Here is a 21823-nt window from a genome sequence, read left to right on the forward strand (position 1 = left end):
CCCCCATGACCACACATGACCGCGGCTGATTGAGTCGTCAGTCATTGATCGGATACGGTGAAGAAAAATAGCATTAACTTTACGCTGTCTTTCCTGGACAGAACGTCAACCGACGTTTCGGAGGAACATTGCTTGTTACGGTAGAAGAATAAGCCAAACAAGAAACCAGCATTAAGCGCGCAGCAAACCTTGCTCATGCTTCATTTTGGATTCTGGCTTGACATTATTCAACTCTGAAAATGGAGACGTTTTTCCTATACATCGCTCGACATTCGTCACTCTACGTACCGCTACGTACATTCCGCCAGCTACTCAGACGACTCAAGACTACGAAATTGGAAACCAATTGATACGATCACAGTCTGATTTATGCTCTGTGACTTACTACCAACTTCGATCTATCGTTCAATATAGGGTCTATTTCTCCGATCTCTCGAAAAACGTTTGAGCTTCAATACAATTGGTTACAGTTTGTGTGGTGGTGTATATAGGTAATGTGTAAGTGAAATAGGATTTTTTTTTTTACTTTGGTGTGCTGGGTTGTTGCATTATGCGCTGTTCTAAACTCGTAAGTAAACGTTGCATCCAAAAATCGTTGTAATATTGATTGTGTTTTATTTTGATGTTAAAGCTTTCCGGTTATGCCCCCCCCCCCCGCCCAAGCTCATAGTGTTTTCCAACATTCCAGGAAAACTGAGACGCGCATATATTCGCAATGGGGTTCCTATCGCCGCTTGGAAACTTGAAGGGGTTCGCCACTAGCCGCCCACCGTTGGTGGTCTTCACACTTTGCCTTACAGCGTTTGCACTGACTACTCTGTCTTTTGCTTTCTTCATCAGACATTCGGAAAGAATTCCAAACACAGATGTTCATGTGGTATGTGCACTGTAAAATGTAAATGAGAATGATGTTATTGTTGTTACTTTGGTGAAGGACTGTGTTTATTTCAGCAAATGTCAGGAGCGAAGAATTTGAGCAATACATAACGAAACTAAGTAGAACAGACAGTTCGATATGGAAACCAATCAAGAACTCAAAAAAACCTAAAACTCCAACGCCACCAATAAGAAAAAATACCAATGACCCACGGGCAAAAAGTGACGCTGAGAAAGCTAAACTTTTTGCAGAACACTTGGCTTCCGTATTCCAACCAACAGATACAGTAATCGACCAAGAAATAGAAAAAAAGTCTATTAAACCCACCTATAACACATACAACCATCATAGCATTCACACAAAAAGAAATAGCTGATGAAATTAAGCTCCTAAATCCAAAAAAGTCGCCTGGATTTGATCTGGTAACGGCCAAAATGATGAAAGAATTGCCTAGAAAAGGGACAGTGATGCTAACCTACATATACAACGCTATTCTACGACTAGGATACTGGCCAAAATGTCTCAAAAAGGCACAAATCATCATGATCGGTAAACCTGGAAAAGACCCGAGTGATGTCTCCTCGTACAGACCCATCAGTTTACTGCCAGTAACGTCAAAACTACTTGAAAGACTGTTACTTCGCAGAATAAACGCAGATTTGCCTCCAAAAAACTGGATACCCGACCACCAGTTTGGGTTTCGCCAGAAACCCTCCACCGTGCAACAAGTTCACAGAATTATACAAGCCATAAACAAAACGTTTGAACACAAGCAATACTGCAGTGGAGTATTCCTCGACATCAGTCAGGCTTTCGACAAGGTCTGGCACCCTGGACTTATCTACAAAATCAAACATGTATTTCCACCGGCTTACTTCAATCTTCTAAAATCATACTTGAGTAAGAGAACCTTTCAAACCAAAGTAAATGAAGAGAAATCTGACTACTTTCCTATTGGTGCAGGAGTACCACAAGGCAGCGTCCTTGGACCACTGCTGTATGTCCTGTACACGTCAGATCTACCGACGGCACAAAATGTCCTAATAGGGACATTCCCAGACGATACGGCCATTCTTACTAGCCGCGCAGATCCTCAAGTAGCCTCAACTACTACACAAAACTACTTAAATACTCTCCAACAGTGATTAACAAAATGGAAAGTGAAATTGAACGAGAATAAATCTGCACATATATCATTTACCCTCCGAAAAGAAATATGCCCAGCAGTCACAATAAACAACATACAGATACCACAAAAGCAAACAGTAAAATATCTAGGCCTACACTTGGATGCTAAACTGACATGGAAACAACATCTCGCAAAAAAGAAAAAACAAATAAACATCAAGACATTGGAGTTAACAGTGGTTACTGGGAAGAAATTCACGACTATCTGCAGACAACGAACTTCTAATATATAAAACAATTATCGAACCAATCTGGACATATGGACTAGAATTATGGGGCTGCTCAACTAAATCAAATGTTGCAATCATACAAAGATCCCAATCCAAGATACTCCGTCAAATTGTTTATGCTCCCTGGTACGTAACAAATCATACACTACATACAGATCTTCAGGTACCAACCGTACAGGAAGCGATACACAAGAAAGCCACCACACATCATAATTCCATAGAAAACCACCCCAATCAGCTCATGGAACAACTCCTGGAACCAGTAAGCAACAAAAGACTCAAAAAACTGTGGCCAAGTGAACTACTCTTAAGTTAATGTATAGATACTAATTATAGATTATACAGGTGATTTCGCTGGATATCAACCTGTTCATGCCACTAGTCATTAGTATATCTAATGAGTAATCAGCACTTTAGCTTATAGAATTATGTAATATTCTGATAGCTAGGCTTTGCATAAAAGTGAGAATAATTCTTGATATCCATGAAATTTTGTAGTAGCATGGCTACTCTTAATTGAAGTTGCAAGGCAAATTCTACTTCAGTCTGAATTATTTCTTCTGCTATACATGGATATGAAATTGAACATATAGCACTTCCTGCGTATAAGTTATATGACTAATGAGTTCGTAACACAAAATATAGATCTGCTAAAGATCTATAACGTTTTACAATGTGTATTATATTTACAAAATATAAGAAAAGCAATGTATACCTGTAAGGGTACAGTACCTTTTGTGGAAAACTACAGCTCAGTGTTCTGATGTTTTTCAGGATTGGAACAGATTCCTGAAACACCTGAACACTTTCGACTTATGTGTTCTGCCAGAGACAGCTAGCAACAGCAGCCGATCAGTAGATGAGGAGCAGAGTGACAGTTTTGGCAATGTTTCCATTTCTGTGACAGCTTCACTGAGTTTGGTGCAACAACTCAGTTCTCAGCCACACAACATAACTACAGTAACAGGATTTCTGCCACTTGGAGGTATAAGTTTCATTTCAAGTACTTCTCACATAGTGCAGAATACAGTATTATGTAATTCCTCTGCCAACAATGATGATAATTCTTTTATTTTTCTGATCTTGAGAGGACGAATTTATATTCCAGTTTCACAACTGGTTGTTTTCCCAGCATAGCATACTTGTACAATTGTTTAAACATGCGATATAACCCTTTCAGTGTCATAATCCAACAAACAACTGGTGTCTATCACCATGGAAACTGATTGCATGTCATTTCTCTTGTGTATTGCAGCTACTTACAGAGAGGAAAAGGAAACAAAGTATATAGGTTTTGAGGTTCTCACAGTGGTAGTTATGAAAATGAAAATTGCCATCTTCTGGGATATAGCGCCATGTATATGAACCGACATTTCAAAGGAATGTCAGTTCATATACCGATTACATGGCACTATATCCCAAAAGATGGAAATTTTCATTTTTGAAACAAAGTATAGTTCCACAATGAGCAGTTCTTCTTAAAAAGAAAAAAGATAAAGCTGACCCAGTAACTGGCCGTCGAGGCTCCCACATTTTCTAGACAATCGGCTCACAGATGGCGGTAAGGTTGTCAGCATTATGCACCCGCCGCCTCCTACCCCTAGGAAGATTCCTGGTACTCATTTCTGTTAGAGGCTGAGTCAACCCCAGGGCCATAGTGTGGCTGGAAGGCTTAGGTCAATTGAAAATCCAGTGACCTCAATGGGAATTGAACCCGCAACCTTCCAGCTTGTAGCGTAGTACCTCAACCAACTACGCTGCCATGTGCTCCCCGGCAGTTCTTCTTGGTTGCTATAAATATAGATGATAAACATGTAACATATCATACAAAGAATAAGTATTGGATATAGTAAGGCAATCACTGTGGGCAGTATGCATAGCCAAAATATGGTCTCAGATTGACACTGAAATTGAAAAATAAGAAGTATGAGAATGTTATTTCTGCTTTCCTCTTTGAATATAAAAGATATAATGTAAAAAGTATCTAACTTCTCTGTCTCTCTGAAGTGTAGATTTATAGGACCTGAATGTTTGCAAACATAACCACAGGTATTCTACCCATATTTATAAATACAGAGAAATATATTTCAAACAAAACTTTTATGACATATTTTATTATCTTTCATAATTCATAACCTTAATTTGTATATGAAGTGTTTAAAACATTTCAAAACAACAGATTATAAATGTGTTGACACTTTTCTGGTAGAATGAATTTATAGAAGACTAATGCAGTTATTTCAACAAAACACAACCCCAGAAAAGAATTTTCTGTTGTGTGATTGACTCATATATTTCTAATTATAGTGGGATACAAATACTCTTTGTATTAAATCAGAAATAAGCTTAGCATCATGTAATGAACAAGACGTTATAATTTCATTCTCTTCTGAAAATCAGTTTGATATCTAAGCTTTGCTGATGGGATAATATTAAATTAGGTCTTGTAGAAATAAATGTGAAGATTAAACTGGGTTGAACTAAGTCAGGGTAGATCACAATCATGAGCTTTTTTTTTCACAGTGAGGAACCTCTGGTGTCCATAAAAGAAAGTTTGTCATTTTTTATTGTTAACTTCTTAAAGAATTCTCCATACCAGGTAGTTAGTTAATCAGTCAGTCTGAATAGGAGACTTTTTTGCTGCGTTGTTTACTACAGTTCTTTTTTTGTTTTGGCTTTACACATTTAGATGTTCAGTTTGGTTAGTGATCTGACGCCTGTTATTCCAGTTCCTGTTCTTGTCCTACCCATTACATGGATTAGTGTTTAATTATTGCCCATTCACTTAGATTTTATGGTAAACATGTATAGAGCTAGTCACTTTTATTTTTCCCATTTGGCCCATTTGTTCCCTTCTTTCACTACCCCCATTGTATTATACGTAGGGCAGTCAAAAAGTTCTCGGAATTCCCCTGCAGATGGAGAACGAGCGATAAGATAGCGCACACACTGTTGTGGTGGGGAGCTCAGCATGTCTGCTCGCAGGCACAACAGGTCTGGATAGGTTTCAGTGTGCAGTGTCGTTACTGTTCCGTTTGAATTAGATGTGAGTGTTGGTCATTCAGCGCAATGTCGCAGTTCAAAAAGCATGCGAACATCAAGTTCATGTGCAAATTAGGAAAATCTGCTTCAGAGATGCAATCGGCCCTGCAGCAAGTTTACGCTGATATTGCACTAAAGAAATCTGCAGTTTACGATTGGTTTTACCGGTTTAATAATGGGCAGGAGATGTTAGGGGATGACCAACGCAGCGGGAGACCTTCGACATACAGAACTGAAGAAATGATTGGAAAATGCAACAACTGATTCGATGTGATCGAAGAGTGACCATCACAGAGTTGGAGCAAGAAGTTTGTATCTCTCACGGATCCATTCATGCCATTTTGTCCGATGATTTGAAGATGAGACGCATCAGTGCAAAGTTTGTTCCGAGGCAGCTGACCATGGATCAGATGGAATGTCGCATGATGTTCGCTGGTGATCTGTTTGACAAAAGTATGCAGGACCCTTCATTTCTCAAAAAGATCGTCACTGCAGGATCGATGGAGCAAGTGTGCACGCGGAAGGGTCCTACTTTGAATGTGATTAGGTAAGTGTTGCAATATGTCCTACCATTAGAGTGCTATACCACCATTCTGGGAACTTTCTGAGTGCCCCTCATATATCAACTGATATATATAGTCTGTTAAAAAAGAGAGTTACAAGCTTTAAGGGGATATGGTACTGACTTAAATGAGCAAAAATGTTTCAGTCAACATACGCCCAGAAACCAGTACCTACTGAGAGGTTCGTGATGTTCGTGTGATCTCTGTATCAGATGCTCTGTGTGGTTCCCATGCATTTTAACACAACTTTGAGTTCTTCATCACACAGAGGTGTACACTTTATCAGAAATTCATGGTTTCACTCAAATATCGCTGATAGGCATTCTCTACTCATTGCTGTAATACCTCTAAGTCATTGATCAGAGCTGAATACACCAAAGTGTTTAGATGTCCACATGGTAAAAATTCTAGAGGATTGAGATCAGGGGATCGTGCAGGCCAATTGACAGGGCCTCCACGTCTTATCCACTGTTCACCAAAAGTCTGGTTCAGGTGCTGCCTGGCAATGTGTGGAAACTGAGTTTGTACCCCATCATGCATGAACCACGTGTGTTGTCATTGATGAAGAGGCACATGTTCCACGAGTACACTACACCTGTTAGTCTCTTAGGTAAGATAACTGGTCTTAGGAGTTGATCACTGAAGATGTCCACGAGACATTGACTAGCCTATATCTTAGGAGTCGTCGATTTCTGGACATGCATTGAGAGAGTTTTTTTGCTTATTTAAGTGAGCACTATTACACCCTTGAAGCCTGTAACAGTTTTTTAAACACTGTATATTTCATAAAACACACACTTTTTGGCTATGAAAATGAAGTAATAATGAAAAAATTGAAGACTCCACCAGCAACAGAAAACAAATTTCACTGCTATAGATGTCCAAAGAACTTACAGTAGGGAAGATTTCTTAAAAAATCTGTAAAATTTAAAAATATTAACTCAAAGGAATACCTGTAATACCTGTAACAGCCTAGACAACTACAAGGATGCCATTCCTGATGAAGTAATTGCTATGTGAGTTTAGTACTCTCAGCTGTAGTAGTGTGTTGGTCTAGTATCTGAAGCTGTTGCTGAGATAAGAAGGCAGAATTTTTCATGTTTCAGCATGGAGCCCTATGTGCAAAACAGAGCCGCTAGTAGCAGAAGGGGCTACACTCAACGTGAGCCTGACACTGCCACAAAACCTATCCAAAGTTGATGTGTGTGTCACTTTTGTTGGCCCTCGATCACTCCTGCCCATGGTTTCCACCCCACCTACTTGTACACCATTACCGACACCTCAGCAGGGATTCCCAGGGAGGATCGTAGGGAGAAGTAGGGATGCAGAGGTGCTGGGTGAGAGAGATGATGATGATGACTGGTGCAAAGGTGGCACTGTTATGAGGATTGCATATCGTTCCAGTTCTCAGCTGACAGTTCTGCTGACTGGGGTAAGTTCTGGTTCTTTGGGCAACTTGATGCTTCATTGCATTCTGTTTCATTTCATTATAGTCCCCTTCTTTTCCTTCTCTTTTGTCCATCCTTTGTCTGCCTCTTTCCCTTCCTCCCCAGTATAGAATTGCATTAATCAGTAGATATTCTTATCACATCACAACTGTTTCCATCCACATGCTTCCAAATAATCATCATCATATCATATTATATGAAGTCAGATCAGCAGGTGCTTCATCCAAAATTGGAAATACCAGTAAACTGCAATAAGTTCCCCATACAATAACATTAAAATAATTTGATTTAGAGCACCATTATTACATGTGCAAGAACAATGGATGGATGCTGTGTGACTAATAGACATCCCACTGCTTGAATCATACCGCAGTGCACTGAATTCTCTAACACTGAAAAGAATTACCAGAGATTTATTTAAGGAATTAGGAAGGGGGTGAAAAATACGCTGCAAAAATGACAGTATGAATGTTTGTTCTGTTTGTATTTCACTGTACTCTGATTGTACTTACTGTAGTCCATGCTTCTGGAATAAATTTCTAACTCATGTCTTATGTTTATGGCTTAGAAAGGTTTACTCTTGTTTATGTTGAAAATTAGAATGTTATTGAGTCAGCCCTGATATATTGTTTGTAATATGGCTTTCAGAGTGAGCGTTCCCTCATCAACCTGCATCTTATGCACACCAGCTACTTCCTGTTTGTGATGGCCGTGACACTGGTTTGCTATGCGCTCCTTAAAGGAAAACCAAAGCAGAAAGCCATTCTTGTAGATAAGGTATAGTTCTCCAGTACTACTGTTGGGCAAATTTCAGGCACATGCAATGCTCAGACAAGAGGAATTATTTCAGATTGAACAGTTATGTTATATCTTACAAATCCTGATGAGGTCATTACATTTTTAAATTGACCTAATCCAGCTGCTCAGTGACCCTGGGGTTGACTCAGCTTCTAACATAAATGAGTACCAGGAATCTTCATGGGGGTAAAGGGTGGCCGGCGCATAAGACCTCACTGCCATCTGTGAGCCAACTCTCTGGAAAATGTGGGAGCCTCGATGTCTTACAACCCTATGAGTCTCCACAGCCTCTTACAGGGATAGCTTTACCTTTTCTTTTACACGAACATAAGCAACACCACCATTGGAAATGTATACTCTGTTTGAATATACACAGACACTGTGAAAGCATTATTTGTAGCTTGCAAACCTCATTGGCCATGATGTTCATTTATCATGGGCACCAGAACTTTAATGTTAATACTATTACTGAACTATTAACACTATATAGGGATTTACCTCTTTTGTAAAATGTTCACTATATTGAATATTTTATGTTACGTACTTTTTCTTTTGGTATAAGGGGGCATTTCTGAGAAATGCAATAAAGTTTAATCTGTCTTGCATGTAAAGTAAGTATTACATTGGTACAAGTTCAAATCAGGGTTAAATTTGGGTAATGAAATAAGTAGATAAATGGACAGTTTTAACCTTTCCACTGTGTTTTCAGTATGCACTGAAGCTGTTGAGTGATGTGCCTGTCACTCCAGTCTTCTGAAAAAAATTATTGTGCACATGAGCCTTGGTTATGTGTGCTACACACAAATTATATGAGGTAGGCATAAAACAGCCATTTAAATTTACTGCTTTAGTGAAGCACTTATTTGCAGTACAGAATTCCTCTGCTATCTTCTGAACAATTAAGGAACAATCATTTTCCACCATTTCAGTCAGATTTTTCCATATATGGATCAGAGTTTGAAGTTTAATCATTTATAACAGCTTTCCTTCCTTACTGAAATTAAGTAACTTGTGTTCTGTGCTTTGTTACATCTCCATAAGTTTATTTTAACATACTGCAGATATCAGTGGAAATTTTCACCAGTATTATTAAAGATGTAATTTTGTTTCTCTTTTCTAACAGTTCAGTCATCCTACATAGTAGAGAGAACCTTGCATTAGTAAGACACTGCAACCAAAAAGAAAGTAAATCTAAAGCCGTCAGGATTAAACATAAAACCTGCCCAGCTATTCCCCAATATAATAAGGTTAAGCAACAACAAATGGAGCTAGTTGGCAGATGGAGGATAACTCCAGTTTAGCAGCACCAAAGCAGGTCTATGGTGAGAGTGAAGACTAGTCTGACCTGACTCAGTTTTTGCCCAGTGCACCAATAAGGAAGAGACAACACAATGACTGATATATACTTCAAGTATATCAAAGATGTGTGGTCAATTCCCACATTGACCTTGATGATGGAGACAGTGAGCCTCAAAGATGTTAGTTCTTAGCTCAACCGTGATGTGCCCTATGCCCCACGAAGATTTTAGTGCATTTATCTACTGTAAAAGTTTTATAAATTTTATTCTCAGTAACTGTTTGATATGAAGCTGCTCAATCACATGATCTAACACTTGAGAATTTTCCAGTGTTGCCATTTGGTACATAAAAACAGTCTGGTTGTTTGTCAGACACTATATGAATATGTATGACAGTTCTCTATACAGTTTCTGCTATCATTCTGTGACAAAATGGTTTTCAATATATTCTGGAAAATGGTGCAAGAATTGTTACTGTAATGTGAAAATAGTAGCAATGGAAATAGATTAAAATGAATGTTCATTAAGGTATGTTCAGGTAACACTTTACTCTTTTCATACTTTATAATAACACTGTATAGTAATTCATGCAAAGTTTATTTCTCTGTTACAGGTACCATTGGATGCTTGAAAGGACGTTTGTGTGGTAAATTGTGTGGAGCATTCAAAATTACCATCTGAAAGTTTAACTGTGAATTGCAGTACTGTCTGTTAAAGAGACTGTGATTGAGCAGATGACAGTAGACATCATGCCACATTATAATTCTTTACTCACATGAACATTGCGATTGGTTTCTGTTAAGCTGTTTGTTGAGCTTGAGTGAAAACACTTGTGCCATGGAAAATAAATTGTTTTAAACTGTGAATCATATGTTTATAATATTATGCATTCTGTTTTGGTTTTTATGCTTTTTCCCCCTAGAGGATAATTTCATGGCTGCAATTTGTCAGGACAGCTGAAGACCATGAGCATATGAACGTAGGTGAACAACTTTCTATTTTTACATAATAAAAGTTGTATTATAAGGCTTTGTTTTGTTTGAAAGCAGTATAAGTTCAGCTATTTTCAGATCCTCATAATGTGGCAAGACATTTTTTTTCTCTCTCTGATCAGTTTGATTGCACTCTCTCTCACAGTCTGGAATTACAGCACCCAAGTTGATTCCCTGACATGGACTAGCTATCCTGACTTAGGGTTTAAAGGTTCTCATAATCTCTTCCAGGAAAATAGTGCCTTAAGTAGGCTGTGGTTCCTTTCTCTTAACATCATTATTTATTACAATGACCCTGTTAAATCTCATTTAGTTCTGTATAACTCAGTGTGGATATATACATCCACTCCCCCATACACCTTCATGGCATAGTGCTTAGTTAAGCTCAGGGACAACTTTACCTCTATGTGTATAACTCATGGAGGTTATAGTGTGTCAGGAAATAAAATCCCAGAACATTTCTATATTAATTTGTGTATCATAAAAGTAATCCACATAAATGTAGTCACCTGATTCATTTTATAGCCTGCCTGTGAAAGGGTCCTCTTTTAATAACATGCCAGAAGACTATCATGTGGTGACTTAAATATCATACCAGTATATTCCTAGAATTCTCTTTAGATCAATATTAGAGTTAATTTTACCGTCTACACAACACGTTTTTATTATTATTATCACACTACATGTTTTGACCTCAAGAGGTCATCCTCAGGTGTACGAACACAGTTGGAGGTCTCGCTGTTCTTCTGTGTCCTCTAATGCTGCTGGATCTGTTTACAATCCTTGTCGTTATCAGTCGTGATGGCTACTCCCCCATCACGACCGATAACGACAAGGATTGTAAACAGATCCAGCAGCATTAGAGGACACAGAAGAACAGCGAGACCTCCAAAAAGTGAAATTGCACCAATATAATAAAGTTGAACTTTAATGCATGAACTTTTAACCAGTGATAATAGAAAAACTAGTTAAAGTGAACTGTACACAGTGATGAGTGTAAGTAGGAAGAGACTGAAAAGCGAGTGAAAGTGAAAGTATACCAATGACCTGAATGAAACTTCAATTCACGAAATTTTAAGTTTTAAATCTTAACTTTTAACATTTGTAATGGTATTTTAACTTGTATTTTAGTAGGCGGAACCTAATATATTATTGAGCGTGGACCTGGATAGGATACAGTGTCGAATGAGTGGAAAAAAACGAATGTGATTGCGTGTGATTGTAAAACTGTGTTCGTACACCTGAGGATGACCTCTTGAGGTCGAAACATGTAGTGTGATAATAATAATAAAAACGTGTTGTGTAGACGGTAAAATTAACTCTAATATTGATTAAATACACAACAGGATGCAAGAAACAATTAAAAGAGGGGGAGTGGGTATAAATTTGCATTCCTTTTATTAAGTATCTAATGTTTTTTTATAAATCCATCCTTACGAGCTAAACAAATTTAAAAATACATAAATATATTTACTGCACATATTTATGTATGAGTATTTATGGCTTATATAACTACAGTCATCTGTGCTGACAGATTCATGTAGTAATGTTAGCTCAGACTAAGAAGATACAAGGAAACTATCTCAAGCAATGCAGACATACATGAATAAATCTGTAAATCTATCAGCATTTTAGTAGTGCCCACATTCTGCTTCTACGGAAGAAAAATTTGGCTATTCATTTTAGTGATATTAAACATTGAAGTATTCTGAGCAGGTTTGATTTGTCTCATTTTGGTCCGTCACACTACTAATTACAGAATGGATAATTTTCAGTACAAATGACACAGCATGCACGTAAACTACACGTCTAATAATAAGGACATAAAATCAAGAGAAATAAATGACATCTCCCATCATCAGGAGGAAAACAACATGACCCAATATCGGTTCATGATATTTTAACGTAACTAATTTTTTACATGCAAAAGAACATTTTAATACAATTTTAAATACATTGGGAGGCTAATGTATGAAAAGTGAATATCATATTGCATGCAGTGGAAAATCCTAGTCAGAATACCAAGCATTACGCCTAAAAGAAACATCATATGCAAGTCTACTCTTCAAGAAGCGCCGTCGTGAATGCCTGGGACACACACCAAAACCAATCGCGTAAATAACAAAATTTATATAGTGAGCATTATTCATAGCATAAGTACATATGGTTAAAACATCTTATGTGACAGTGTTTCCTGATGGTAGTGGTGCGCCTCTGAGGATGATTCTTTTGAATCGAAACATGTAAGGTGAAAAAAGACTGAAGTGTTGTAAACTTATATATCACACTGGACTGAAAATTATCCATTCTGAGCAGGTTGTTTACAGACACATACTTGCCCAATATATTCATCCATGTCAGTATAACATATTCTTTACCACTTCTTCAGAACATACTGAGCTGTGTATATATCAGTTTCAAACAGTTAGTGATATCCATACTATGTACTGCCCAATACTGGGAAACGAAGTTCTGAATTAAGCATCAAGAGAATACTGTGATATTACAGGAGCAAAACAATTAAAAATTGCATGTAATAACCAGATTTCTACCTGGGTTGGAAGATGTTAAGGAATATATTACTTATACTGTGATCCATGTACAAAATTATTTCATCAATAAAACAATTTATTCCTGAATATTCGTTTGTAATATTATTCACTAGCTGTCATGTTATGAATATTACAAAACCAAATTCCATCATTATCACAGCCTTGTGTAATGCAAATTAAGTTTGTAGTTGAATGATATCAAACCTGTCACATATGCATTCTTATTCCCATGGACTATTAGTTTAAATGCATCTATGTTCTTCATTCCATACACCCTTACAAACAAGGAAAACCCTCACATTCCATTAAATATTGAGGTTAGGAACAACCATCGATCATTGAAGATCACTACAGGAGTCGCATTTTAAGGAGTATAACATACTTGTACACCAATATTTATAAGAGACAGTATAGGTATCTTTTTATTTACTTTTTTGTGCCACTCTTGTCCTTGACAACATGCGGGGGTACCCAAAAGAAACCGAACTTATTTTTTTTTTAACTTATTTATTCAAATTTTAAGCACAAACCTTCAGTCCCCTTCAAAGTACCCTCCACTTACACTAATCCACTTGTCTAGTCTTTTATTCCATTTTTCAAAACATTGTCTAAATTCATCTTTTGAAATGCTTGACAGCGCCTCCGTCATTTTTTCCTTTCATGTCTCTTTTCATTCGAGGAAACAAAAAAGAAGCCGCACGGGGCAAGGTCGGGTGAGTATGGAGGGTGTGGAACAGGGGTCATACCTCACTCCCGACAGCTCCACAATTTCTTCAATGGTCCGTCGTCGATCTTCCTTGATGATTTCACGAATTTTTTCAACATTTTCATGTGTTCGGGCCGTGGAAGGACGACCAGAACGAGGTTTGTCATCAAATTGACATTTCACCATTTTTTATGCGGGAAAACCACTCAAACACGTGAGTTTTCCCCATAGCATCGTCCTTGTACGCCGTTTTTAACATTTCAAGAGTTTCTATTCCACTTTTCCCGAGCAAAAAGCAGAATTTCACCGCCGCACGCTGTTCACGAAAATCAGCCATTGCAAAAACGACGATCACACAAAACAGTTGTCACTATAAACTCTGCCGAAACTAGTCCTTACCTTCTGAAGCAACGGTAGTCGGCTTATCGACTCAGGAATGTTAGCTCTATGCGCTCATAGCGGCAAAACGCGGTACTACAAAAGCTCTGCCCACAAAAAAATTAGTTCTGTTTCTTTTGGGTACCCCATCGTATAATTGGACATTTTGTTACATTTCAAATTGTCCTCAATTACGAACACTCCTCCTGATTGTTATCATTGATTTGCTGTATTACCGCCCACGATCTCTTTACGCTCTGTAGGATCTGTAGCAGTCCCGTGAAACTCTCTTAATGGTGGGCAATGTGACCACCATGGTACCATGCTCCTCCCATCTCTGCGCGTTCGCCACTAACTATAAAATTGCCGCCAGAGCCAAGAGCACAAATGGTAAGATGGCATGCTAACATATCACCTACTTTTGGGTGCTCCCCCCCCCCCTGAAATGAGGTGTTTTAAATAAAAACAGAACGACTGATAATGTCGAGAAACATAATATTTGTATGGATTTTGCATGTTTGCTGTGTTGTTTTTTCCCGTGCTCCAATACTTTTCACTGCGACCCCTTCTTTATGGACTTCTACAGCTCTGCTACAGCCTCCACCATTTCTCAATTGGCCTCCAAAACCATAGTGTCCATTTTCTCTAGCTGAGGAGCCATCCCGGCCGTCATCCTTTCATGACTGGCATCTAACTTGGCCATATTTTCTTGGTTGGTTTCCACTGGCAGGGGAAACCCATCCCAGTGTCAGTTACTCCACTGCAAATCCCACATGACCTGACATGGGATCAAACCCATGGTGCCATGGTGAGAAGTCTGCAGCTAACTGCCTGAGGCGTCACAGAGCCCTATAAAATTTCAAAATGTTGCATTCACTACTGTTCCCATAATGTCATTACAAGACACCGTCACACGATGTTCACACCAACTTTCATTACAGTAAACTAGTGTCTATATTTTGTAACTGAATCATAAGATGATCAAGAACATGCAGTTCATTAAAAGAGTTACAAAGACACGTAACTCTTATACGTTGGGAACAGTGCTGAGCACTTAAGTGATGCTACTGGGTTTAGAAATGAGGCAATGTTAGTCCAAACTATTGACCACTACACCAGCCGGAAATCTCTGCTTTAATTTTAGAGATGACCAAAGGAGAAATGCATAAAAATAGGTATTGTTATAAGGGACAAAATAAAGAAGGGAGAATATTACTCCAAACTGTAAGGTAACAGCCAATCAAGTGTTGTTAAGATGAATCTGCTGAGCGGTTTCCGATGGTATTTTAAATGGTTACTTGTATCGTGTTTTCTTATCAAGAAATAAGATTCTGTATCCGGTTGTATGGCAGTTGGATTGTAGTGTAGTGACAGCCGTATTATCTATCAAAACAGCCAAATAAGTGGAAATTATTGAAAAGGAGAGCTGCATCAGCGTAATCAGAAGAGAGAAAACCCCGGGGAAGTGTTCATAATAGTGGGTCAGACGCCATCACAGAAAAAGTGCCAGCAAAGATACAGCACGTGGTTAAGTAGAAGAAAGCCGATTTGAGAGAAAACGGAAGTGACGTATAGAACAAACATCAACCACAGGGGGCGCACACTATACACCAAAATGATACCTACACCAGAAAATCCAGAAGCAGAAACATGTAACATCTGTCGGAAGGAAGTTAAAGACAACGACAACGCCATAGCGTGCGAATGCTGTGGCAGATGGCAGCACTGGGAATGCAGTGGACTAACCAAAGGCGAATTCGAGACGGTGAAAAGAAAAAAAACTGCAAGCTAACATGGCTGTCCAGCAAATGCAAAATGCAAATTACGCGAAAGCAAAACACTGAAGAAGAACTGGCAGAGAAAGTACAAGAAATGCTTAACTTCATGGAGAACGACCTTCAGAAAAAAATCCGAGAAGAGATAGTAAACACCCTACCCGCTGAACTGGAAAAGCTCAAAAACCCGGAACCAAGGACGAAAATACCGGAGCCACAAATCACCCAGCAAAGCCGCAGAGCAACCACAACCGCAACGAAGGGGAAGAAACACAAGATGAAAACCCACCAAAAAAATCATACAGAGACAGCGTCATAATGGAAACAAGAAGAAAAAGAAACGCACCCCCACCTCACAGGAGGGAAGCAACACTATATGGGACAAAAGAAGATGAAGAAGAACTTCAAGCTGCAGTAAAAATGGCCTGGCTCTTTGTAGGCAGGCTCAGAGAAAACACAAACATAGACAAAATCAAGAATTATATCAGAAAGAACGGGATAACAGACGGAGTCAAATGCGAAGAAATACAAACTAGAGGAAGAAGCAAAGCGTTCCGACTGGGGCTCCACTTCAATCGACTATCCGAAGTAGAAGCGCCAGAATTCTGGCCCAAAGGAGTGCGAGTCGAATGCTTCCGATTTCGCTCACGACCATTCCAAGACACCGACCTCAACGCTTAAAAACTGCAATAATCAAGAAACGACCAACAGAAAAAGAACACAGGATCTACTCCTGTGGAATGCGGAAGGATTAAAGTCAATAATGCAAAACGCCCCGGATACAATAACACAAAATCATGACATTATAGTATTAACCGAAACCTTTCTAACAGAATACACAGCAATACCAAGATATTACACAACGCACAGTTATGCAGTCCAAAAACAAGAAGGAAGACCTAGCGGAGGAGTCTCATGTATTTATAACAACAAAATTGGGGAAAAAATAGCGGAGTATAAAGAAGACAACATGGTACACATAACAACGACATACCTAGAAATAATAGGTCTATACATTCCACCCCAAACCAACATACAAGATGCAACAGAGAAGATAGCAAGTGCAATCAGTAGATTAGACCACAAAAAAACAGCCATACTCGCAGGGGATATACACTGTAGAATTGATAAACCCAACAAAAAACCCAAGAGGTCACGAAACTACTGCAGAAAGAAGGATTCTGTCTAGCAAATAGAACAGATGTGATGACATATATAGCGCCGAATGGATGCAGCTGTATTGACCTCGTGTTCAAGAAAGGAAACGAGATAGAAATAGAACAACAAACAATAAAAACATTATCAACTTCACCACTAAGGAAACACCTACCGATAAGCACAAGATTCAAATTTGGGGGCAAAGAACAGCAAACGAAAACAGAAACAAGCACCCTGAAAAAACTAGAAGAATCCAAAAATACATATTGGGAAAGCAAGAGGACAGCATGCAAATAATAGAACAAAACGAAATCGACGATGCGGCACGGAAGATGACTGAAATACTGCAGAATGCTGCCCCAACTGCCAAAGAGAGTAAGGTCAAAATATGGTTCGATACAGAATGTTACAATATGAGAAAAGCAACAATAAAGGCACTACACAGAGCAAGGCAAACTCAGAATAGCAACGAACTAAAAGAATATGCAGAAAAAAGAAAAAGATACAAAGCACTGATAAAAAGTAAGAAAACGGAACACATGGAAAATGAAGGGAAAATGATAGCCGAAGAAGCCGAGAAAGACCCGTTCGTGGCAACCAAAACAACGAAGAAACAAACGCCACAAGAAGTAAATATAAAGATATGGGAACAGCATTTCACCAAGATACTTAGCCAAAATACATCCACCAGCGGCCCCCAAACGGACGACGTCAGGGCATGTCAACCAATCTCACATGCAGAAGTATTAAAAGCTATAAAAAGAACAAAAAACGAGAAAGCCGCAGGACCAGATGGAATATATTATGAACATATAAAAGAAGCAAAGGACATTATATCAACACCACTAACGGGACTATACAACAGATGCCTCGAAACTGGATCCATACCACAAATTTGGAGAAAATCCCTGATGAAAGTACTGTACAAGGGAAAAGGAGACCCAGAAGACCCGAACAACTACCGAGGGGTAGCGTTAGAAAACACAATGTTCAAGATACTGACCAAAATCCTAACTGACCGTTTAACAACAACAGTAGACTCACTTATCCCGGAAAATCAATTTGGGTTTCGGCCACAAAGATCAACGATACAAGCCATCACAGCACTACTAGAAGCAACTGAAGCAGCATTATGACACCCACGAGGAAAATACCATGTAGTTTTCATTGATTATAGCAAGGCATTCGACCTACTCGACAGGAGTATAATCACAACAAAACTGAGGGAAATAGTTGGAGAAGAGAACACAACAACAAGACTAATAGGAGACATCCTCAAAAACAATAAAATCATAATAAAAGACACGGTGTCAGAATCCGAAGAAATAACCCAAACAAATGGCGTACTGCAAGGGGACCCCCTAGCCCATTGCTATTCAATATTACAACAGCAGACTTGGCCAAAACAATGGAAAAACACACAGGGGTACAATTAATTATGTACGCCGATGATATGACAATTGGAGGAAAAAATATTGAGGAGCTACAGGAAGCCTCCACTACACTGGAGAACTGGGCAAGACAAAACAAACTTCAAATAAATAAAAACAAAACCCAACTAATGACTTTCAGAAAAGGAGGAAGAAAAGGAAAAAATGATGAAATAAAATTTAATGGAGAACACATAAAATCAGTAAAACAATATAAATACCTCGGCTTAACACTGCAGTCTACATCTACAACATTCACAGCACACATAACAGAAAAATGCACAGCAGCCATCAAAGCTATATACACCATCCGAAACCTGCAACTATTATCGCTAGAAACAGCAATGAAAATATTCCATGCAAAAATTTGTCCCATACTACTATATGGCATAGAGGTAACCTGGGAAAAACTATCCAAACAAAACCTGCGGAAAATAGAACAGGTGAAGGCAAGATACGTTAAACTAGCGCTAGGGCTTCCTAAGAACACACAATCCAGACTAACACAGGAACTCTGCAAGGAAAATTTCCTATTAGAAGAACTCAGATTTCAACTGCCAAGCACAAAAAACGCAGAGGAAGTTATCAAAGAAAGAAAACAAGAAAGAGAGGAAATGTGGGAAGAGTTCTACAGCACTGGTGCAATGACTGACAAAACCTGGACAGGACCCAACAGAAAATTACGACACACAATTACTAGGTTGGCAACACACGGATTCCACCACAAGATATGCAAGAACGAACGTTTCCATGAAACAAATGACGCGTGTGTGTGTAAACACTGTGATAAAAAGTGCAGTAGATAACACATTACCATATGCAAAAACTTAACCACATCAATAACCGAATACAGTCGCGAATAAAAAAAAAACAATTACTCTATGCACATTGTGTGCATTCCCTTATTATATTATTCTCGCAGGTCATGTTTTAGTTGATCCATGATTAAGATGATCGCTGATTATAATTAGAATGATCTGTGGAGGCTCTAAAAATGGCGGAATTGTGATGGGTATTTTGTTTTTATGTATATTGGTTGTTTATTTACGTTTGGTAAGGAGCGAAAGAGATAAGTGTTTAGGTATACCTATTTAAATTTAATTTACGGTGACTCAGTCGCGCTTTATAGTGAGTCACACTTTTGTGTTTTGTTTATAATTTAAGTAATCCTTGAACCTTTGTTTAATCAATCCATTTTTAGTTCAAGTTCAGCTGACATTTAATGGTAATTGGTTTCCCAGTTAGAATCTTTTAAGTCTAACGATGGCAAAAGATGAAATGGACGACCTTCTGCCTGATAAAGATGCAGCAAAGGGATTTTATGCCAAATATGAACCAAAGGAAATACTAGGAAGGTAAGTAACTTCTGAGTGACGTGAAAATTACATCGTTGTAATTAACACGAATTTTTATGTAATGGTATGTTGTCTTAGGGGGATAAGTTCAACAGTACGGCGCTGTATTGAGAAGGAAACGGGAATCGAGTATGCAGCCAAGATTATAGATCTGAGTAATGACAGTAATGACGCTGGAGTAGGAGGAAAGACAATGCTTGAAGCCACAATAGAGGAAGTACACATATTGAGGATGGTGGCTGGACATCCATATATAAGTGAGGATTATGTTTCTGTAGTTCATTATGTAATTATGTTTATGGTAGTGGGTAATGCATGCCAACAGTGATCCTGAGACTGGTTTCAAATTGAATGATGCTGTAAATACCTGCAGTTTTTGTAATTGAACTTAAATTCAAATTCCAGACCCTAACCACGTAATATCCTAGGCAAGTGTCTAATATGTATTTTGTGTACATGCACAGTTTGCTTTTTTCACTCTGTACGTATCAACAGACAATTTATGTGTGCCAGCAAACTTATCAAAAGTGACACATTTGTCAGTGCATGGTATGTTTCAACCTTGATGCTAAAACCAAGCATGAGAGTTCCTTTTAGAAAAAAAGGAAGCACTATTTTATATATATTGTGACATGTTGACCCCTACCTCCCCAGCGGCACATAGCGGTAACGTAGCGTTCGCGTAATAGGCGAGTCATCACCCCGCCACTCTCCCCGAACGGTGACGTCACGAGTGGAGCCGAAGTGAGCTGAGCGGAGGCGGAGTTAGCCGAGCTCCCGCAACCTGGTAACTATGCAACACGAGTCAACAGCGGTGACGTCACCAAGGGATATCGCGGTTGCCAGGCAGCAGCCAAAAACTCCTGTGACGTGTCACGCAACAGGCACCACTGCGGCTATATAAGGGAACTGCATAGCAGCTACGGACGAGTTGTACTGTGACAGCCGCCGAGTTGTAACGTGGTCATCGCCGAAGATAGTTCTGAACAAGCCTACGAGCGAGTGTGTTATCAACAGTTCTCCAGTCAGCCGACAACAGTTGGAGTATAGCAGCCGTCGCGGAAAGAAGAACCAGACGTGTGTGTAATTGTGTAATTGGGAGTGTGTGATACAGCGATACCTAGCTCCCCTACTGTCAACGTGTGGACTACTGAAGACAGACTGAGCTGATTTGCACATAGGGTTATAAATCGTGAAACCCCTCAACAGTGGTAACAGATTAATGCGATTAGGGTTATAAAGTGTGAAACCCCGCAACTATGTGATAAGTAATTGTAGCCGTTCTTGTAGATTGTTCAATAAACCAATTAACGATCTCTACGGCGTATTCAGTAACCAAAACACGTTACAATATGTATATTTTTGTGTGTATGTCATGCATAATTATTCATAATTGCCTGTTCCTAAACCCTTGAGGTGCAGTTGGTCTCCCTAACTCACACATGTATTGCTAGAAAGAAGGGTTTCAGCATTGAGATAGGAAAAGGGAAAAAAGATCATAATTTAGTTTCATGTGAAACATACAATCATGGCTGCATCCTTACTTTTTATTTATTTATTTACTTCATATTCATGGATCATTATACTTGTACATGATATAGGACAAGTCAGATTATTTACAATACAATAAATAACAGTAATAATAAAAAAATAATAATAAGGTAATAAATAAAATAATGATATAATAATATACTAAGATTATAATAAAATGATTCTAATAATAGAATTGATATAATCGTTTAACACATGACACCATTGTACACCTCAAGACCCAATCCTATCCTGGCACAAAATACCCTGGTATCCTCGATCTCATTCCTGTAAGAAAAAATACAGAACAGGGCAGTAGGCATTCCTATAACATTCATTCATTCATTCATTTATTGTATATTCCATAAATCCATATACATAGATATAGAACCAGTCACATAGTTAATATAGTACAATACAATTATAAATATATACAGGGTGTCCCAGGAGGAATGGACCAAACTTCGGGAGGGTGTTCCTTATGTTAAAGTATGCCGATATAA

The 21823-nt window shown here is 38.6% G+C and overlaps 2 protein-coding genes across 2 annotated transcripts in view; both read left to right on the forward strand.

The window, feature by feature from the left end:
* Window positions 1–431: 431 nt before the first annotated feature.
* Window positions 432–10310, forward strand: LOC111867018 (transmembrane protein 248). Its single transcript, XM_023856479.2, has 6 exons — window positions 432–568; window positions 689–877; window positions 3070–3280; window positions 7007–7332; window positions 7997–8125; window positions 10058–10310. Exons 2-6 carry the CDS (start codon window positions 716–718, stop codon window positions 10073–10075), a joined length of 846 nt encoding a protein of 281 aa, XP_023712247.1. The 5' UTR covers window positions 432–568; window positions 689–715; the 3' UTR covers window positions 10076–10310.
* Window positions 10311–19074: 8764 nt separating this feature from the next.
* Window positions 19075–21823, forward strand: part of LOC111867026 — a 69225-nt gene continuing 66476 nt past the window's right edge. Inside the window, exons 1-2 of the mRNA XM_033752517.1 lie at window positions 19075–19790; window positions 19869–20047. Coding sequence (XP_033608408.1) covers window positions 19699–19790; window positions 19869–20047 — 271 coding nt within the window. The 5' untranslated portion in view covers window positions 19075–19698. The remainder of the gene's footprint in view (window positions 19791–19868; window positions 20048–21823) is intronic.

The sequence above is a fragment of the Cryptotermes secundus genome, unplaced genomic scaffold (genome assembly GCF_002891405.2).
Source record: "Cryptotermes secundus unplaced genomic scaffold, Csec_1.0 scaffold1483, whole genome shotgun sequence".
In the NCBI taxonomy this organism is placed as follows: domain Eukaryota; kingdom Metazoa; phylum Arthropoda; class Insecta; order Blattodea; family Kalotermitidae; genus Cryptotermes; species Cryptotermes secundus.